General features: G+C 37.6%; 1 protein-coding gene across 3 annotated transcripts in view; it reads left to right on the top strand.

Moving 5' to 3' along the window:
- Positions 1-783: 783 nt before the first annotated feature.
- The window catches only part of LOC119695322 (macrophage mannose receptor 1-like), a 33,668-nt gene continuing 16,915 nt past the window's right edge, over positions 784-17,536 (top strand). For all 3 annotated transcript variants that reach the window (XM_038123576.1, XM_038123595.1, XM_038123584.1), the window contains exons 1-14: positions 784-969; positions 3,069-3,470; positions 4,620-4,793; positions 6,274-6,432; positions 7,339-7,452; positions 7,919-8,053; positions 9,044-9,226; positions 9,773-9,930; positions 10,586-10,699; positions 11,032-11,147; positions 11,449-11,597; positions 14,509-14,708; positions 16,148-16,275; positions 16,893-16,980. In XM_038123576.1, the coding sequence (XP_037979504.1) occupies positions 912-969; positions 3,069-3,470; positions 4,620-4,793; positions 6,274-6,432; positions 7,339-7,452; positions 7,919-8,053; positions 9,044-9,226; positions 9,773-9,930; positions 10,586-10,699; positions 11,032-11,147; positions 11,449-11,597; positions 14,509-14,708; positions 16,148-16,275; positions 16,893-16,980 (2,178 nt within the window). In that variant the 5' untranslated portion in view covers positions 784-911. The remainder of the gene's footprint in view (positions 970-3,068; positions 3,471-4,619; positions 4,794-6,273; positions 6,433-7,338; positions 7,453-7,918; positions 8,054-9,043; positions 9,227-9,772; positions 9,931-10,585; positions 10,700-11,031; positions 11,148-11,448; positions 11,598-14,508; positions 14,709-16,147; positions 16,276-16,892; positions 16,981-17,536) is intronic.

Raw genomic sequence — 17,536 nt, 5'->3', positions numbered from 1 at the left:
TCCATTGAGAGGTTTTTCTAAACAAAACAAAATATTTCCATTTTAAAAGTCTGCTGTGATAAAATCAGTCCTTTAGACAATTATAGGGACAGTCTACAGTGGTTGGAATGGAGCATTGAGAGTGCTGTTTTTCTCAAGTTTCAATCTGCAGGTTTGGAAACTAAAGTGCTGAGTGCTGTCCCTGGATGAGATCTTGATCTGGGTAAAAAGCAACATGTGGCATTTCCTGAAATTGTGACTGACTTTTGGTATGGCTCTCAAACAAGAATTACCTACTTCATAAGAAAAGGAAGCATTGCTTTTCCAATAAGCCATTTTCATATAGTTTTCTAATTGCATTTATGTAGAAATGTAGGATAAGGGCAAACTCCTGTAGAAAGGCAGATTTTTTTTTTAATGTCCTGCAGAATGAATTTCACTTAAATCTTCTAAGATTCACTTTTGTCTCATCTCACAGATGAAAATATGAGGCTTCTGTGTTTTCCTGCTAGATTTTTTTGTATTCTGCGTGGGTAAGATGTAAGATTTAAAAGCTAAGGCTGAATTTCTGTATTTAGTATTTAGTTGTAGATTTGATCCCAGGAGCTGCATGTCTCCTCAGCAGAGACAGTGGTAATGTAGTGAGATATAAACTTGGGTCCACCTGCTTTCCAAAGGAGGCATGGTTTGCCCTCATTGAGATGTCATTCTTTTTTGAGAGTAAAATTTGTGCCACATAGTCTTGTTTTTTTAGAAATGTGGCATGTGACAAAACGTTTCCTTATTTAGCACTTGGAGTTTTTACCCAACCATCCAGCCTGAAAAACTGAGGAGGACTGGCTGCTGTCCTCTCCTCAGCAGGACTTTACCACCAGCAACTCTCACCATCCAGGTTTTGCTGAAGGGAAGGAAAGGAAACAGCATTTACAATTATGTTCTCTGGGCTCTTGCTTCTTCTCTCTCTTGTTCACAGTTCTTTGCAGCTGGCGGGTAAGTGCCTCCTGCTTGCTTCATGTGAAGGTTGTCATGAAAGTGCTTCCACTCCTCTGGCTTTTCTGGGTGATTGTGGTTCTGTGGTACTGTCAATTTGTACATTATTAGTTAGGGGATGGGGAACCTCTTAATGGCAGGCAAGAGGCAGGAGAACAATCTCACAGGAAAAAAGAGATGGTTAGAGAAGGAACCAGAGACTCAATCCTTAATGGTTTTATTAATATATAGTGGCACTATCAATTCAATAACCCCAGAAGATCAGACCTAAGATAATACATTTTTAAATGCCGTTTTAAAAATTATTTAATTCTTTACTACTAATTTTTGAAGTGTTGGTGTCTGGGTAATGCTTTGCAAAATCAGGCAGGGAAAATCTCTGGGAGTGGTGAAATGCAGAAATATTGGTATGACATTAAGCTATTCACAGATAATGGCTGTAAAGGGGGGTTTATTCATTATTTTGAACAGACTAATTGAATTCACTGGCATTGATAAAGTGGATGGTTTTTTTTTTTAATAAAATTGGATTCAATTTAGGAAATCTCTTGTGGAATTGCAGTGCACAACACTACTGGTATCCCTTTAGCTGCACTTCTCTATTAGGTATTCTGCAGACCTGAGTGTTTAAGGTTAAATCCTTTCACCTTTCTAACTCCTGAGGATTTTCACAGATTGTCTCAGAGTATATGGTATTTTTTTTTAAATCACCATGGTCTCCCTGCAGGCCAGAATAATTATTTTCAGTGTACTGTATATTATCAATTACATTGACTTCAATCTTTTTGCAAGCATTTAAGGAGATGTCTTTAACCTCTTAAATACATTTTTATTAAATATGACACCCACTGCTCAAGACATGTATCAGGGATGAAAACTGGTTATTAATCCCACAAGCTTTGGCAGGAAATACAACCAGATGGGTCACAAAGTACAAGACAAGGCAGCAGAGCAAATTCATAGGCATGGCTCACAACTGCTGCTGGTAAACTCATGACTGCAGGACTGATATTAACTCTCCTGCTTCTACCTTACTTTGAAGCCAACACTTCAGGCATGATCAGGTAAACTGCCTGGAGAGCTAGGGACCCAATTTCTGGTGCAGGTGCACCTTCTAACTTCCACCAGCCTTTACACACTGGCAAGTGTCAGATGCTTCTACTCCCTGGTCTTTGCTACTTTCTCAGACTGCGGTTGGCTTCCCAGAGTCATTCCTGGTTTTATAGTCAGTGGCTCATAGTAGGGGATGGCAGATCTTGTAGTCAGCAAGGCTGAGGAGCCCAGAGTGACCCCTGAGAAACCCAGACTGTTCACTCACACTTGTATGATGGAAAGAAGGAAATAAAAAAAGGAAAGGAAAGGAAAGGAAAGGAAAGGAAAGGAAAGGAAAGGAAAGGAAAGGAAAGGAAAGGAAAGGAAAGGAAAGGAAAGGAAAGGAAAGGAAAGGAAAGGAAAGGAAAGGAAAGGAAAGGAAAGGAAAGGAAAGGAAAGGAAAGGAAAAGGAAAGGAAAGGAAAGGAAAGGAAAGGAAAGGAAAGGAAAGGAAAGGAAAGGAAAGGAAAGGAAAGGAAAGGAAAGGAAAGGAAAGGAAAGGAAAGGAAAGGAAAGGAAAGGAAAGATGGATTTTGGGGGAGGGGAGGAAAATGGCTCAGCAAAGATGGCTGCGTGCCCACTAGCAGACCTGTACGATCTGGGAGGGTGAGAAAAGTTCATAGAGGTCAGAGATCTACCAGGCCATGACTCTGAGGCATAGGCTGGGTGGAACAAGGTAATGGTAATGGCAGTGTGGCTGAGGAAATTCACTGACGTAAAACCATCCAACAAGCTGCTGCTGCCCAACACTGACCCACAGCATGGTGATGTATAACCATGACATACATTTTCTATTGTCTACTTTATTTTTAATATACATTTTCTATTGTGTACTTTATTTTTAATCAGTACAATTGATGTTGTTCTGAAACCTATTGAAAAATAGAATGGTTTTATCTGACATGAATGCAATGACTTCATGTGAATGAGAAGCAGAATAATATCACGTGTCCACTATACATATATATTCTATAATAACTATTTGCTATGTGTTGTTTTGTTTTACAGACATTAAAACATTTTTATTGTATAATAAAGTCAACAGGCTCTGTCTTGAGGCATCTATTGCACAGTCAGTTAGAACTGCTACTTGCAATCAAGACAACGAATCACAAAAATTCAGGTGGATCACAGATCATCAGCTTATGAGTGTGAAATTGAAACTATGCCTGGGGGTGCCATTGAAGAAGGATCAGGCCATGGTCACCCTCTATCCCTGTAATCCAAAAAGTGAGCTCCAGTGGTGGGAATGCAGAAATGAAAGCCTCCTTGCAATCCAAGGAGAAGATTTATTTTTCAGTCCTGGCAATGAAGAGCATGATAATGTTTTGTTAAAGAAGGAGCTGAGTGCAAAGAATAAATGGAATATCTATGAGGCTATGGATGTTTTATGTTCCCAAGGATATGAAGGTACAAAAAATTGATTCTTTCCTCCTTTGCATTAATTACTTTTTGAGTGTTAGAATATTTAGGATCTTTGGCTCTGATTATTCTGACTCCTTCACTGACCACCAGAGTTTTAGAAAATCCATGCACCGAGGTACTTAACTTTGAATTTAATGTAATATTGATGTTCAAGCAGGTATAATATATGCACAATTTTTTAGTCTATACATTATAGTACATTAGTATTTTGAGTACTATCAGTATTACATGTACCCTCTATATATTCTATAAATACATATTAGTGAATATGTATGTACATACTTACTCTCACATTACGTATAGCATTCTATACTATGTATAAGTACTCTCTAAAGTCACTATTGCTCACCATACTGTGTCACTACATCATTAACAGAGCACATAAACACTGATAAGTTTATTATACAGTCACAGGGATATGAAATTTTCATCCCCATGAATGAAGGACAATCTGTGTGAGCTGAGAAAGATCTGAAAGTGCTGATTTAAGCAGAGGAAGCATGGCTTTTTTGAGGCAGCACATGAGGATGCTCATGGAATAATTACAGTCACCTGTGCAATTACCTTTTTTGATTAGCTGAGGTCTAATTGTTCTGAATGGCTTCCCCACATCTAGAATGAATGCTCTAAAAGCCACCTCACAGGATATTTGAACAATGAGCTCTTAGCTTTGCATGTGGGAAGCTGCTTCACTGTACAAGATACTTAGAATAGTCACCGGAATAAAAACACAGAGAGATAGTCTAATATATGTCTACTTTTTTCCCCGGAATCAAGACCTATAAATATTAGTTCCTGCTCTTGCACATGTTATATAAATCTTAACATTGTTTAAAATAGAAGTATCTTAGGGTAGAGCTCTGGATCGTTATTAAGATTGTAAAAGCTTCTTGGTCAGAAATTTACTTATAGACGCCATCTATGAAATATTACTTTACATCAGAATATCACTGCGCTAAAACACATGTCAGCAGCTGAAGTCTGAAAAAGTGCTGAAACAAATTTTTTTTATGATTATGGGACAGGAGCCATGGAAAGCACTTTGAGCTGCAATTCTGCCCCAGACCTTACTTTTTCCCTAGTTTACATTCATTTGTTACTTTTCACATTCATGTTATCATTTTGTCTTCCCAGAGACCTTCACACTGCTAGGAAATGCTTTTGGGGCGCCGTGTGTTTTCCCGTTCATGTACAAGCAGCGGTGGTGGGTGGAGTGCACGGCCGCAGGGCGCGATGACGGCTGGCTCTGGTGCGCCACCACCCCGGACTACGACACCGACCAGCGATACGGGTTTTGCCCGTCCACAGGTGAGGTACCTGCTCCCTCCCAGGTGCCCTCAGAGCGCCTTTGGCAAACCAGCACGAGCAGAATATGATTATCTTTACAATAACCACTCGTAACTTACAAGAATGTGTTTTAGTATATGATGCATTGCCACAGGCTGCAGCTCACTATGCAAAGAAAGGACATGTTGCACAAGGATGTGAAGAGAGTGATTGAAGAGCAAATCAGCATTCTGTTCCCACCTGCTGTGGGGGTGTTGCTGAGCAGCACAATAATTCTGAGCTCTTTATTGCTTCCCAGCCAGGATGTGTGCTGTCACTGTTGTACAGCACTTCTCTGAGGACTCCTGTTGTGATGGATGTGGGCACCAAAAAGAGCACTGTCGGAAGATTGATGTCAAAGTCAATGTTTCAGTCTGCATGATTCTCATGTGAACATATTTTTTTTGCTAAAGTGGAATGTGTCCTTTTAACCATGCTTTTATGTCCTGCTCATATTGTCCAGGAAGCAGCTTTTCCACCCTGTTGACATCTGCCTGGCATTTCCCTGCAATTTCAATCATTTTCTTTCATTTCTGTGGTCACTCGCCACTCTATCTCCCTTTACAGCCTGGAGAGCTTTGCATTCATGATGTTGAAATCTCCACCTGACACATCTCATCTTTCCTCTATGTTTCTGCCCATGGCTCCTGTCCAGCGTTGTCTTTTTTTATCAGAATGTTCCTTTACTCCCCTTGATTTAAAGAAGACTTTCAGTGTGGCACACACCCCTAGTCAACTGTGCTTTCTAGGTTCTTGCAAAGATACCTCACACACTGAGCCCTGAACATGTGACATAGGGTCATTGAATAATTTTCAGAGTTTTTGAAAGGCAGTCCCAGCTTTCAGTTCTTTTTTTTTAAATTCATCTTCATACTGAGTTTTGGGAATGATCAGATACCTGCTAAAATTTTGTGTTGTGCTTGATTGTGTTGATATCTTCAACAAATCAAAGATGCAAAGGTAATCAGAGGAGGAGCGTGGTGCTGCTCAGCAGCATTGCTCTGTGATGGGCACATTCAGAGGCTCTTTGAACAGGGATGGGAGTTATCTATGAAATTTTTTTGATGCTAAATTCAGGTCTATAGCTAGTTCTTCCAGCTGTCAGTGGGAGCTGCTGTCCAGAGAGAGAGGGAGATATTGCACAAATATTTCAAAATTTTCTCCTGGGACTTCTGCCACTCCACGCAATGTATTTTCCTGTGCAATCATTTTCCTTGTGGTAATTTATGACTTGTCTCTCTTCATGGAACAGGAGGCAGTATAGGCCAGCTTTACCTGTCAGCTTACTTGCCTTAATTTTGTCCTTCCCCATCTGCTCATAACATTTTCAGTGGTCTTGAAAGAGCAGCCCAGGTGAAATTTAAGGAGACAAATGAGAACCTGTTACACAGAATGAGAACCTGCAACTCAGTTTTCTGTTGGCAAGTTACTATGACCTCTGCTGTTATTATTCTTTCCACAGATAAAGACAGCACATGGACTACAGATCTGTCAACAAATGTTCACTACCAAATAAATTTTGACTCGGCTCTCACATGGCACCAAGCCAGGAAGAGCTGTCAGCAGCAAAATGCAGAATTACTGAGTATCACAGACATTCATGAACAAATATACCTTAAAGGTAAGGCAGTAAAATAAACCCTGTGTTACATTCAGGATCTGTTCAGGCCATCATAATAGCTAAGGATTATTTAGTATGATTAGGCCATTGTCTTTGGACTAAAAATGTGTAGGCAAGAAATCAAAATATTTTAGAATTTGCAAGTTCATACCAAAATTGCTGGCAAATTTACATAGAATTCAAAGTATTCCAGTATCATGCAAGTGTAACAGTTTGACTTCATATTTACAAATCTTATTTTAGATATATATATTTTTTTAAATGGAGGAAAAAATCCTGAAACGTAAATTTAAGTCTTACATTTGGTCAAAAGGAAACTTAAAAAAAAAAAAAAGAAAGAAAAGAAAGAAAAAAAGATTAATCTTTATGCCAAAAGAAGGACTTGCTTTGTTTCAAATGCTGTTTTGACAGCTGTTTTTTTCATTCATTTGACAAGTTGAAAAATATCAGTTATTTACAGATATCAAATTGCAGCCTAAAGTATCCACATATAGATGAAGAAGTTATATGGAAGAAGTATTTATTGTTGGTTTTAAGGATTAATTTAACTTCTAACAAATTTTTATTATTGTTTATATTTATCCTCTACCAATAATTCTACTTCAATGTACAGAATTTAGCCTATTCTGCAGAAACATTTTTGTTGTGGATATACTCTGTGGATATACTCTGTATTCATTTTGCATTAGTTGACAGAATAAAACAGTGAGTTTCTGTTTGTTTGCTTTTGTACAATATTCAAACTTTGGCATATTTCAATGTATTAGGTACCATAGTATCTACCAAGTATCACAGATATTTGCAATTCGTTATTTAGGCATACAAGTCTTCCTAGAGACATTGTTAGTGACCATTGCTAATACAACAGAGATTTATAAAATAATTCCTCTTATTTTTGTAACTTAGAATTAACAGAAGGTACAGATTCTGCACTGTGGATTGGACTCAACAGACTGGACTTGAGTAGTGGATGGGAGTGGATTGGAGGCAGCCCTTTCCAGTACTTAAACTGGGCTCCAGGTAGATGTGACTTTGATTTTTTATTTCCAAAGAGAAAAGATACATACCTCAAATACTGCTTTAAACTTTATTATCAGATAGTTATGCCGTAAGTATTTTAGCTTTTCTTGCTTTAGCTTTAGAAAAATCTTTTTCTATAGCAATATAAGACAGAAACCTTCAATGTATTGCAAAAATATTTTAGCTGTGAAAGCAACACTGCCTGTCCCAAAAATATCCATCTTCCATTTCTTGACTAGAAACTAAAGTATGGGTTTACAGGTTTGTATCCTCTTACCTAACATACACACTACATTTCATACAGACACTTCCACTACTGGAAACACACCTTAGCTCTAACCAAAGCTGGGAAAGACATGACCTCCATCACTTCATCCAGGAGTGGTCTCTCATGTGCATTTTAGACCTTAGAGCTCTGTTTTTCATTTAGAAAAGTTCATTTTTTTTCTCTGTACTTTTCCTAAAGGAAGTCCGTCTCCAGAATCTGGAAAGCTCTGTGCGGTTTTGAACCCTGAAACGAAAGCTAAATGGCAAAATTGGGAATGTGATCAGAAACTTGGCTATATTTGTAAGAAAAGGAACTTTACTTTGGTTCCTTCAGGTATGTTGATACATACTGATAATTAAAGTAGAATCTGTTATCTGAATCACTCAACGTATTGACAAAGATGAACAGAAGAATTTTATTAGAAATAAAACTATTTCTTGTTTCTCTGGTTTGCTTTTAACAATGATTGCAACCTTTCTAGTCTGATCTCCAGTTCCACAACACACAGACTGAAACAGATAAAAGCAAAGAATTTCCAACTAGTCACTCCTGTCTGTGTTTCAGGGGCCAGGTCTCCCCTTTATGTCCACAGACTGCTGACCATCAAAAGGGAGAACAACCCAAAAATTATTTTCATATGTGGGACATTAGTAAATATGAGGCCAAGAAAGAAAGATGCATAACTTAGTGTGGCTCTAAGTCTCCATGACTTGTGATCAACCAGCATCCAGATAAGCAAGTTCAGACTTCACTGCAGAAGTGGTGGAAGATCGAGACAGTGGAAGATCAACACACTGAAGTGAGAAAAGATATTTTAAGTGTATGAAGATTTCCCTGATGGTGTGACCCTATGTATTCATCTAGCTATATATTTGTCTTGATGGCTTTTACTCTATCAATATACTTAATTCTTTAAAAATTCATTAACTTTCTATGTTAGCTGCAGATAATGTCTGATTTCTCCTATCTGACAAACAAGTACTAGGTGATACAGAAGCTAATAAAATTAATGAATTACAAAACTAATACATTTGATTAATACATTACAAAATTAATATATTTGTTGCAGACATTTGACTAAATTTAGAATTTGTATTAGATATTACTTGTATTAAAAAGCTTTCCTTCTCCAAGCTAAAAATTGCCTGGTTTAGAGAATCACATTTATGTCTACTGCATTTTGTGTTCATCATTTCCTTATGATAAGAATTTCAAAAGAAAATTCTTAGTTTAGAACTTCTGCACAGATGAGGCGGAAATGTTTTCAGTGTCATGTTCCTTGCATGGCAATTGGAGCTGTAAAGCCTTGGTACGTGTTCCTAGGTGACCCTGGGCCTGTCACCTGCCCAGATGGGTGGGTGCCCTATGTGGATCATTGCTATAAGATCTTCAGGGACAGCAAAGGATGGGAAGGAGCTTTGACCTCTTGTCAGAAGGAAGCGAGTCACTTGGCCAGCATCCAAAGCCTTGAGGAGCACAGCTTTATGGTGTCTCAGCTTGGGTACAGTGAGTATTTCCAGGGGGTCTCTTGCCTTTGGCTGTGTGGAAAACAAGACATTGATAGTACCTGCTGAATTCTGGATGTTCTCAAAACTCTGATTTCATTTATTGCCAAAATAATCAATGTAGGTCTGGGGGGCTGGGCTTAGGGGCTTTCTATGTTTTTTTCATTTTATTGAAAGAAGTTTAAAACGTTCACACTCCAAGTTACATAAAAGCAGTATTCTTAAGTTTGACTAGTGCAATGGAACTGAAAATTCAGACTTCTATCCCATCATTGTGGCATATCAGCATTAGCCTGGTAACTTACACCCACTGTTAGGAGGAGGAAGAGCAAAATTTTTTCACCCAGTGCAAGAATTTCCTTACAGACTAAATTTCCAAAGCATACAGTCTTTACTTTTATATCTATATGAAAATATTAATTTATAAAATTATCATAGAACATGCTGCATAAATTTGTGAAAGGAATTGTATGTCCAAAGCCTAATGGTTGGTGCTGTGAAAAGGGTGGAGTGCCAAAAGAGGTCTTATCTCTCTTTCCATCTTTAGAGCCAACAGACAAGCTGTGGATTGGGCTGAATGACCGTAAGGTTCAAATGTATTTTGAGTGGAGTGATGGTACCCCAGTGACATACACAAAATGGCACCTGGGAGAGCCGTCCACTACAAACAACAGGCCAGAAGACTGTGTCCTGATCAAGGGACAGGTGACATATCTCAACACATATTGTACTTCCATACTAAAAATAACTACTTAATAAAAGAATAGCATGCTCTGTTATTTCAGCAAATGGCTAAGGCCAGAAAAAAGAGATGTAGGGGTTGAATTGAATGAGATTGAGAATGAGATTGAATGTGACCTTTAAAAAAACCCAAAAGCATCACTGGTGAAATTTTCTCTTTAAGTACACCTCAAAGTCACAAATGAAATTATTAGGACTACAAAACAGGTCTCTGAAGGTATTTTGAGTACATTCTCTCCTTTTCCTCTGGTGGTAATGATGTATATGGGGATCTCTGATTCTTGTTGGCTTCTCTTTCCCTGCTTCTTTGCTGTCCCATAGCACAACTGCCTGTGCAGGACTCAGCACAACAGGTCAGGGAGCAGCTCCATGCACCCTCCTTCTTTCTTCTCCCTGCCAGCTGAGGCTATACTGATATAGTGCTGCCTACTATTTCACAGAATGTGAGCAGATTTGGTTTTGATATCATGTAGGAAAATTAGATAAGGAAAAATACTCAATACTCAAAAGTAAAGGAGAAAGAAAACAAAGAATTTTCATTAGAAGGAAAGATATTATTTATCTCCTTTAGATTACTCATCTTTATCTTCTTTTTATTTCAAACTTCTTCCTGACACAGAATGGCTATTGGGCAGACCATGTTTGTGAGAAGAAGGCTGGCTACATTTGTAAAAGAAAAGCTACATCGCAAACAACTGGAGAAAAAGAAAGTAGCCTTGCAGGTTGCAAAAAAGTAAGTATGTGAGAATGGAACATCAATTTCTCAGATGAAATAGGTACATTGAGAATCCATTAGAATTATTTGAATGATTTCTATTATTTACGTGGAAGGATTTTTTTGTTTTATTTATTATTAAGTTTCTCCCTCTCTCTCAGTTACTCTAAATTTTAAAAAACCATTTACAGAAACCACTTAGGAAGAATCTGTAATCTCACTGCAAATGTTTTGTAATTAATAATATTCATTATCCTTTTGCTTCAATAATTTTAAATGTTGTATTTCACTTAATACATGATACCACAATTATTAAAAATTTGTATGAAAATCTTAAAATCATGTTACAGGGCTGGAGAAGATATGGCACCTACTGCTATTTTATTGGACATGTTCCAGCAACATTTTCAGAAGCAAACACCACTTGTGAAGAAGAAGAAGGTTATTTAGCCACAGTTGAAAATAGGTATGATAATGACTTTTTCATTGCTTTTAGAAATCTAAAGATAGTGCCTTATGAAATATTCCTAGAAAAGCTAGCACAACACCAAGCAGTAAAATGGTTAAGTAACAGATGAGGTCTCTAGTTGAATAACAAAAAGGTCTTGCTTTTTGTTGTTGTTTATATGGAATCTGAATCCTATGTAGGGTCTCCTCCCCCAGCCTGAGGCAAAGAATAAGAGAAAAAAATCCATCATCACATTAGACTGACAGGATTTGGGTAAATGCCTTTGTTTTCACTTGCGTCTTGATGATGTCTTTTACAGATATGAACAAGCCTATCTGACTAGCCTTGTTGGGCTGAGGCCTGAGAAATATTTCTGGCTTGGCCTCTCTGATGTGCAGGATCAAGGCACTTTCAGCTGGGCCAATGGTGAAGCTGTCTCCTTCACACACTGGGATGCAGGAATGCCTGGTAGGTGCTGTGATGAGGGATGGTGGGTGCTCTTTGACAATGGGATCCCTATTTAGGTTGCAGTTATGTTTTAGACTTTTGGTATATTTTACAAGTACTTGCAGTTTTTCAAATCCCATATTCTAATTTCAGAGGGAAAATTTTAAACTGCACTTTTATATTAGGACATCTGATATATTTACCCATAAGATTAATTTTTGGCCTGTCTTCACAGGCAGATAAAAGGAGCTACAAATGGGTCCTAAGACTATTCCACACTTGTCCCTCTAGTAAAAAAGTTAGCCTGGGAGAAGAGTTTGAAACAGAGCAACTGTAATATGGATTTCAAGTTAGAATTCCAAACTCAGAGTATCAAAAATAACTGTGCCATTATTATTTTTATGTGTGATACTAAGGAAACTGCACTACCATTAGTAGTGTGTACTAGTAGTGTGCACTACCATTCATACTGTGCAGAAGCACAGAAAACAAGATTTCATTATGCCATAAGGAAATCTGCTTTTTATGGGATATACCATGTTCCTCATTGTGATTATTTGTCTGAAGACTTTCTCGAAAACTTTCAGTGAGGTTATAAAATATAAAATAAAAACAATAAAAATTATGAAAGTCAAAGACTAATAAAAGCTTATCAAATGCCGTAAGAATAAAACTTGGCAGGAAGTCTGTGCTGTCAGAAGATGACCAGAGCATGAGGAGAGCACTCGGAGGTCATGTTAAGGAATCTTCCTTCTCTGACCATCCAAATGCCACTCTGGACTCACACTCACATCATCTCAGCTGGGACCAAGGTCCCTCCCCAGCCACACCCCCACACTCACACAGTCAGACAGTTTCCTTAGCAGCTTGAACCCAGGTTTCCTCAAATTTTTTGATCACTAAAATAATTCAATCGTTATGCAATAATAAAACAACGGCTTGAGCTGAGTGCATCCAAGGAGGGTCCATGAACAGAGGAAACCCTGGGCTGTTTTACAGTCTAAATGCAGTAATGTCTGGGGTCCTTGGCCCCTGTTGAGCCTTTGGGTTTCCAGTCACCTGGCTGGACCACTGGCGCCTGTGCCCTTTGCTATGTAAAGGGTCAGCACCAGTTCACAGCCCTTTGCCCAGCCAGAGCTCAATCTCGAGTTGGCACTGCAGCTTGCAAACCAAACTACCCACAGCAAATGCATTCTTCAACAATCAGGCTGGAACAGCAAAGAAAAATCTGTTTCCTTGCATCTGTATTCACTGAGAAGAAAATGGACTTTATGGGCTGGAAAGTTTCCTCATGAGGGTATCTTTGAAGAGTCTATTTCAAACTGAAATATCAAGAAAATTATGGAGGAAATTGATTATGGAGGAAATTGATGGCATAAAGTCAGGACTAAGCATGGCTGCAGAAGTATCCAGGAACTGTTAAGATTACATTTACACTTCAATGTGTAAAGAGAGCTTTAGCTTTAGCTTTCCTGCTAAAGCTACCTTGACATCTAAGCTATGCTAAAAGACAAATTTGGTGCCAACATTTAAAACGGTTACAGAGAGCTATGGGTAAATACAGATGAATAAGTCATTAGTAAATTAACTGAATCTGTAATAAAGAAGATAAACTGGGAAAGATGCATAAAATCCCTTCTGGAAAGGGAGGTCATGCTTATAGATCTCTCAGAGCTCCACACAGTAAGTGAAAGCATATGAGTGAGGGAAATCTAGTAAGTGTAGTCTATCTCAATTACCAAAAGCCTTTCAGCTAATCTAATGTAACACAGAAAAGCTCTTACATTAATAAAAATATTGATAAAAAGGCAGTGACTGGAAGGTGGATTTTTTTAAATGGGGGCTATTTTTCACTAGGGAAGTGTGTTCACCAACAGAGCCCCACAATGACCTGTGCCAAAGCCCATGCTGTTCAATATATTTGCAGACCATATGGAAAATGTGCAACAGTGAAGTGACAGGATTTGCTGATGAAAGTAAATTATTTGTGACAGCAAAGATGTGCATGTGAGAAAACTCAGGATGGTATCAAGAGAATAAGTGACTGAGCATGATCAGTGAAACAGCAGGTGAATTTTGATGCAGACAAAAGATGTTCTTAGGAAAAAACACATGTATTAAGTTGCCATAAAATGATGGATTTATAGCTTTTATAGCTGAACTTCATTTCAGCTCGTGGCACCACAGTAAATAGGTCCATTAAGACATCAGGTCTGTGCCCAACAAAAACCAAACAAAAATCCCCAAATAAAAATACTTAGGAAATTAAGAAAGAGCACAAATAAGTCATTGAATAAACCCATTTTGTGCATTTGACTGCATCTTGTGTGATGTAGGCAGCTCTGTTTCCATCTGAGAGGAAAATCTAAAATTACAGCAAACATCATGGGACAAGTTTCACCCTGAAGCTGTCTAGGTTTGCATCCCTGCCCTCTGTACGCATCAGTGGGGCTGCTGCCATCTATGTGAAAACCACTTGTGACCAAGGTAATGCTATCTCATGTAAAACAGGCCTAACATAAATTGAAATGAGATTTTCACTTGCAAACACAAGATTTCACTGACCAAGGTAATGTTATCTCATGTAAAACAGGCTTAACATAAATAGAAACGAGATTCTCACTTGAAAACACAACATTTCACTGTAAAAACTCTCACTCTACTTTCTATCCAAAGAATTAATTATGCAGGATTTTCAAAATGGAAAAAAAAAGGGAAGTAGGATTCTATATCGATCATGACCTACTCAAACAGAAAATGCTCCTCTGCCTGTATGAAAACCACCTAAAATAAATATTTTCTTTTTAAATGTTATTGAATGGCAAAAAGTGAATGGCTGCTGCTTAAAGATTTTGACAGAATTAAATAATTCGCGCATTAGAAGATATCCAGCATGTTTGTTTTGTTTGGGTTTTTTTTTTTTCTCATAAAGGAAATAATCCAGGATGTGTAGCCATGAAAACAGGGACTGCAGCTGGATTATGGGATGTTCTTGACTGTGAGACAAAGCAAAAATATATTTGCAAGCAGTGGGCAAAGGGTGCAACAGTTCCACCTGTTCCAACTACTGCTCTGGTCCCCACATGCCCTGAAGGTTGGGTATCAAACAACCATAGAAGTTCCTGTTTTAAAGTAAGTGCCTAAATAGATAAAAGAAGAAGCTTGGGTGGGGAAAAAATAAACAAGAAAAAAAAAAAGAGGAACTGACATCTTCATTTTGCAATATCTGAGATTGGAATAGAGCAAAAAACAAAACCCCCAAAATCCTTCTAAGGAAAATATCCATGAGAGGGGAGAAACTAAGGAAGAAAGATAAGGTTGAAGGGAGGGAAGGAAAGGGAGGGGAGAAGGGCACAGGAAAGAAAATGGGGAAGTTTGTGCTTCAAGGGTTGAAAGAACTGGAGCAGGAAATGGAAGAAGAGGAACATAAATATCGAGGCCCCAGAAAGAGAAAAGAAAAGAAAAGAAAAGAAAAGAAAAGAAAAGAAAAGAAAAGAAAAGAAAAGAAAAGAAAAGAAAAGAAAAGAAAAGAAAAGAAAAACCCGGAAACAACTCCATATTAAAATTATTAAAAGGAAAATGTCCAAATTCTGTATTAAAGAGCAGAGGCAGCAAAGCTGGTTTGTCGGCGCTGCTCTTGATGTCTGTTGTGCAAAGCTGTGGTGTTTGCCTGAGACGTGGGCCAGTTCAGGGAATAAACAGAGAAACAGCGAAGTGTAGCATCCAGCAGCACAATGCCTAAGGCTGGAGCTTGCTAAAATCAGCACATTATCCCATTTAAAAAAAAGGATAAAAAGTCATGTGAAAGGTTAATTAAACCAGTGATCATGAAGGACATTTACTAGAGAGTTTCTGATGAAAAGCTACAGATAACTTGTGTTTGAAGTACAGTCAGCTGTATCTGAGCAGGCATAAAAAAGGAGTTTGAACAAGAAATGAGTGTAATGTGCAAACAGTAATTTGGGATCATGCAAAGTTGAAATGTGCTAAGTGTAAGGTGTTAATATTTTTTATCACTTTATTGAATTAATGAGTTCTTCTCTCTCTTTTTTTTTTTTTTTTAATTTCTTTAAAATTCATCTGGAATGCTATTCATTTGGGCTCCTTTATCCCCAAACCATAATTTTAACTTTGGTCAAATCTGTGCTTATTGTCTCTTAAACCAGCTAGGCATCATACTGCAAATGTAAAGTGAGAGTTGTAAATTACCATGAGGTCATTCTTTTGCCTGAATCTTCAGACTCCTCCCAGACCATTTTGCCTCTCAACCACAGCTACTCTTCTTTCCCTTCATATGGAAGCTGGTTTGGGCCCTTCTTCAGTTAAAACAAATTAAAGGGAGTTGGGGAATTGTATTCCCTTTTCTCTTCTAGCAATTCCTTTTTTTTTACCACTATGCTAAGTAGGTAGGCAGCTGTAATATAAAAATTCTAGGAACAGAGTGGGAAATGCTGTTTCTCTTACGGACTTTTACTCAGCTCATATGAAACCTCATTTATGTTTAAGCAAGGCTATAATTCTTTCATTATTGTAACATGTATATAATATGTTTTAAATGAATTTCTCCATAGTGTTTTTGCAGATCAAAAATTAGAAAGAAATCATGGTTTGAAGCTCGAGATTTTTGCAGACAAATAGGAGGGGATCTGGTCACCATTAACACTAAGGAGGAGATGCCATTACTAATCCAAGCCATGAGGTAGGTATTTGATGTGTGTTTATCTTATCAGACTCAAAAACTTTTCATATGAAGTAATATGAATGATCCTAGATGACTTCTAAAAGGTATGGATTCCTCAAAAGCCAAAAGACCTGTGATACTTTGAAGTTTATCTATTCAGTACTATTTTAACCTTTTCATGGAAAAAAAAAAGTGATTTGCGTCAAGAAAAATTTTTAAAAACCTCCACCAGTATCATGATTACTACACATAGTTTAGAAACACATTAAATTAGTGGTGTTTCTACAAGAGTAGAAAATGTGATCAATGTATCTACTTGAAGCAGATTTGTATCAAACTTTTAATGGTCAGTGCTGAAACCACTTTGAATCTGTGAAGGTTTTCCCTGACTGAATAGTACATTAGGGCAATACATGATCAATACTACTAATAAGTATGATAACTAAGCTATGGACACTGAACCACAGAAATATTACACATTTCTATGAAGAACAAGTGTAAGCGCTTCACCAAAGGTAATAAGGAAATTTGCAACTTCACTGTTTTTACAGTGTGCTCTGGGAAGTTCAGCTATGTATTTCTGGATTTTTTTGTGCCGATGTTTACTCACTGCTCTGTCCTGTACTTTCTTTTAGAGCCACTCACTGTATGTTTGAAATAGTTTGGCTTGGTATATTTTCCTTGAGTCCAGAAGAAGGATTTGCCTGGAGTGATGGCTCTCCAGTGAGTATCATAATTTTTCATCATATTTGTTTGCTTAAGACACTTTGGGATTTACATATATACTTTTTGGCTTTTTGCTGTTATCCTCATTAAAGAAACCACCAATCTTACAAACATTAATGTAGCTGCTAATCTGTATTGTCACAACTAATATCACAGCTAAACATTTGAATACATGGAAATTATCTGCATCTCATCAGATTCTGTAGTTTTCTGTGTAACACTCCAATTTATTTTCCTCTTCCAAGAAGATAATATTCACACCTAAGGTCAAAACACAAAAACATAAAAGTCTAAAAAAGTTAATCAAACAGCAAGCATGTTTCCCAGTATACTCCTGAATCCCCCAGTAAGTGATGGCTCACGGTCTTTTAGAACTGGAGCTCATATCTGTAATTTTAATTTATTTATTTCTGAGAATTTATCCAGTTATCTCTTGAGCCCATGCAAATATCAACAGCTGTGAAAAACATTCCTGCAGGATTCTACTCCTTATTACCCTCCATTTACTACTACTCCCTATTCTTTCATTTTCTTTAACACAAGCAAGGACCTT

The sequence above is a fragment of the Motacilla alba genome, chromosome 2 (genome assembly GCF_015832195.1).
Source record: "Motacilla alba alba isolate MOTALB_02 chromosome 2, Motacilla_alba_V1.0_pri, whole genome shotgun sequence".
Taxonomy (NCBI): domain Eukaryota; kingdom Metazoa; phylum Chordata; class Aves; order Passeriformes; family Motacillidae; genus Motacilla; species Motacilla alba.
Note: the sequence above shows the minus strand (reverse complement) of the source record. Positions and strands in the feature narration are given on the sequence as shown.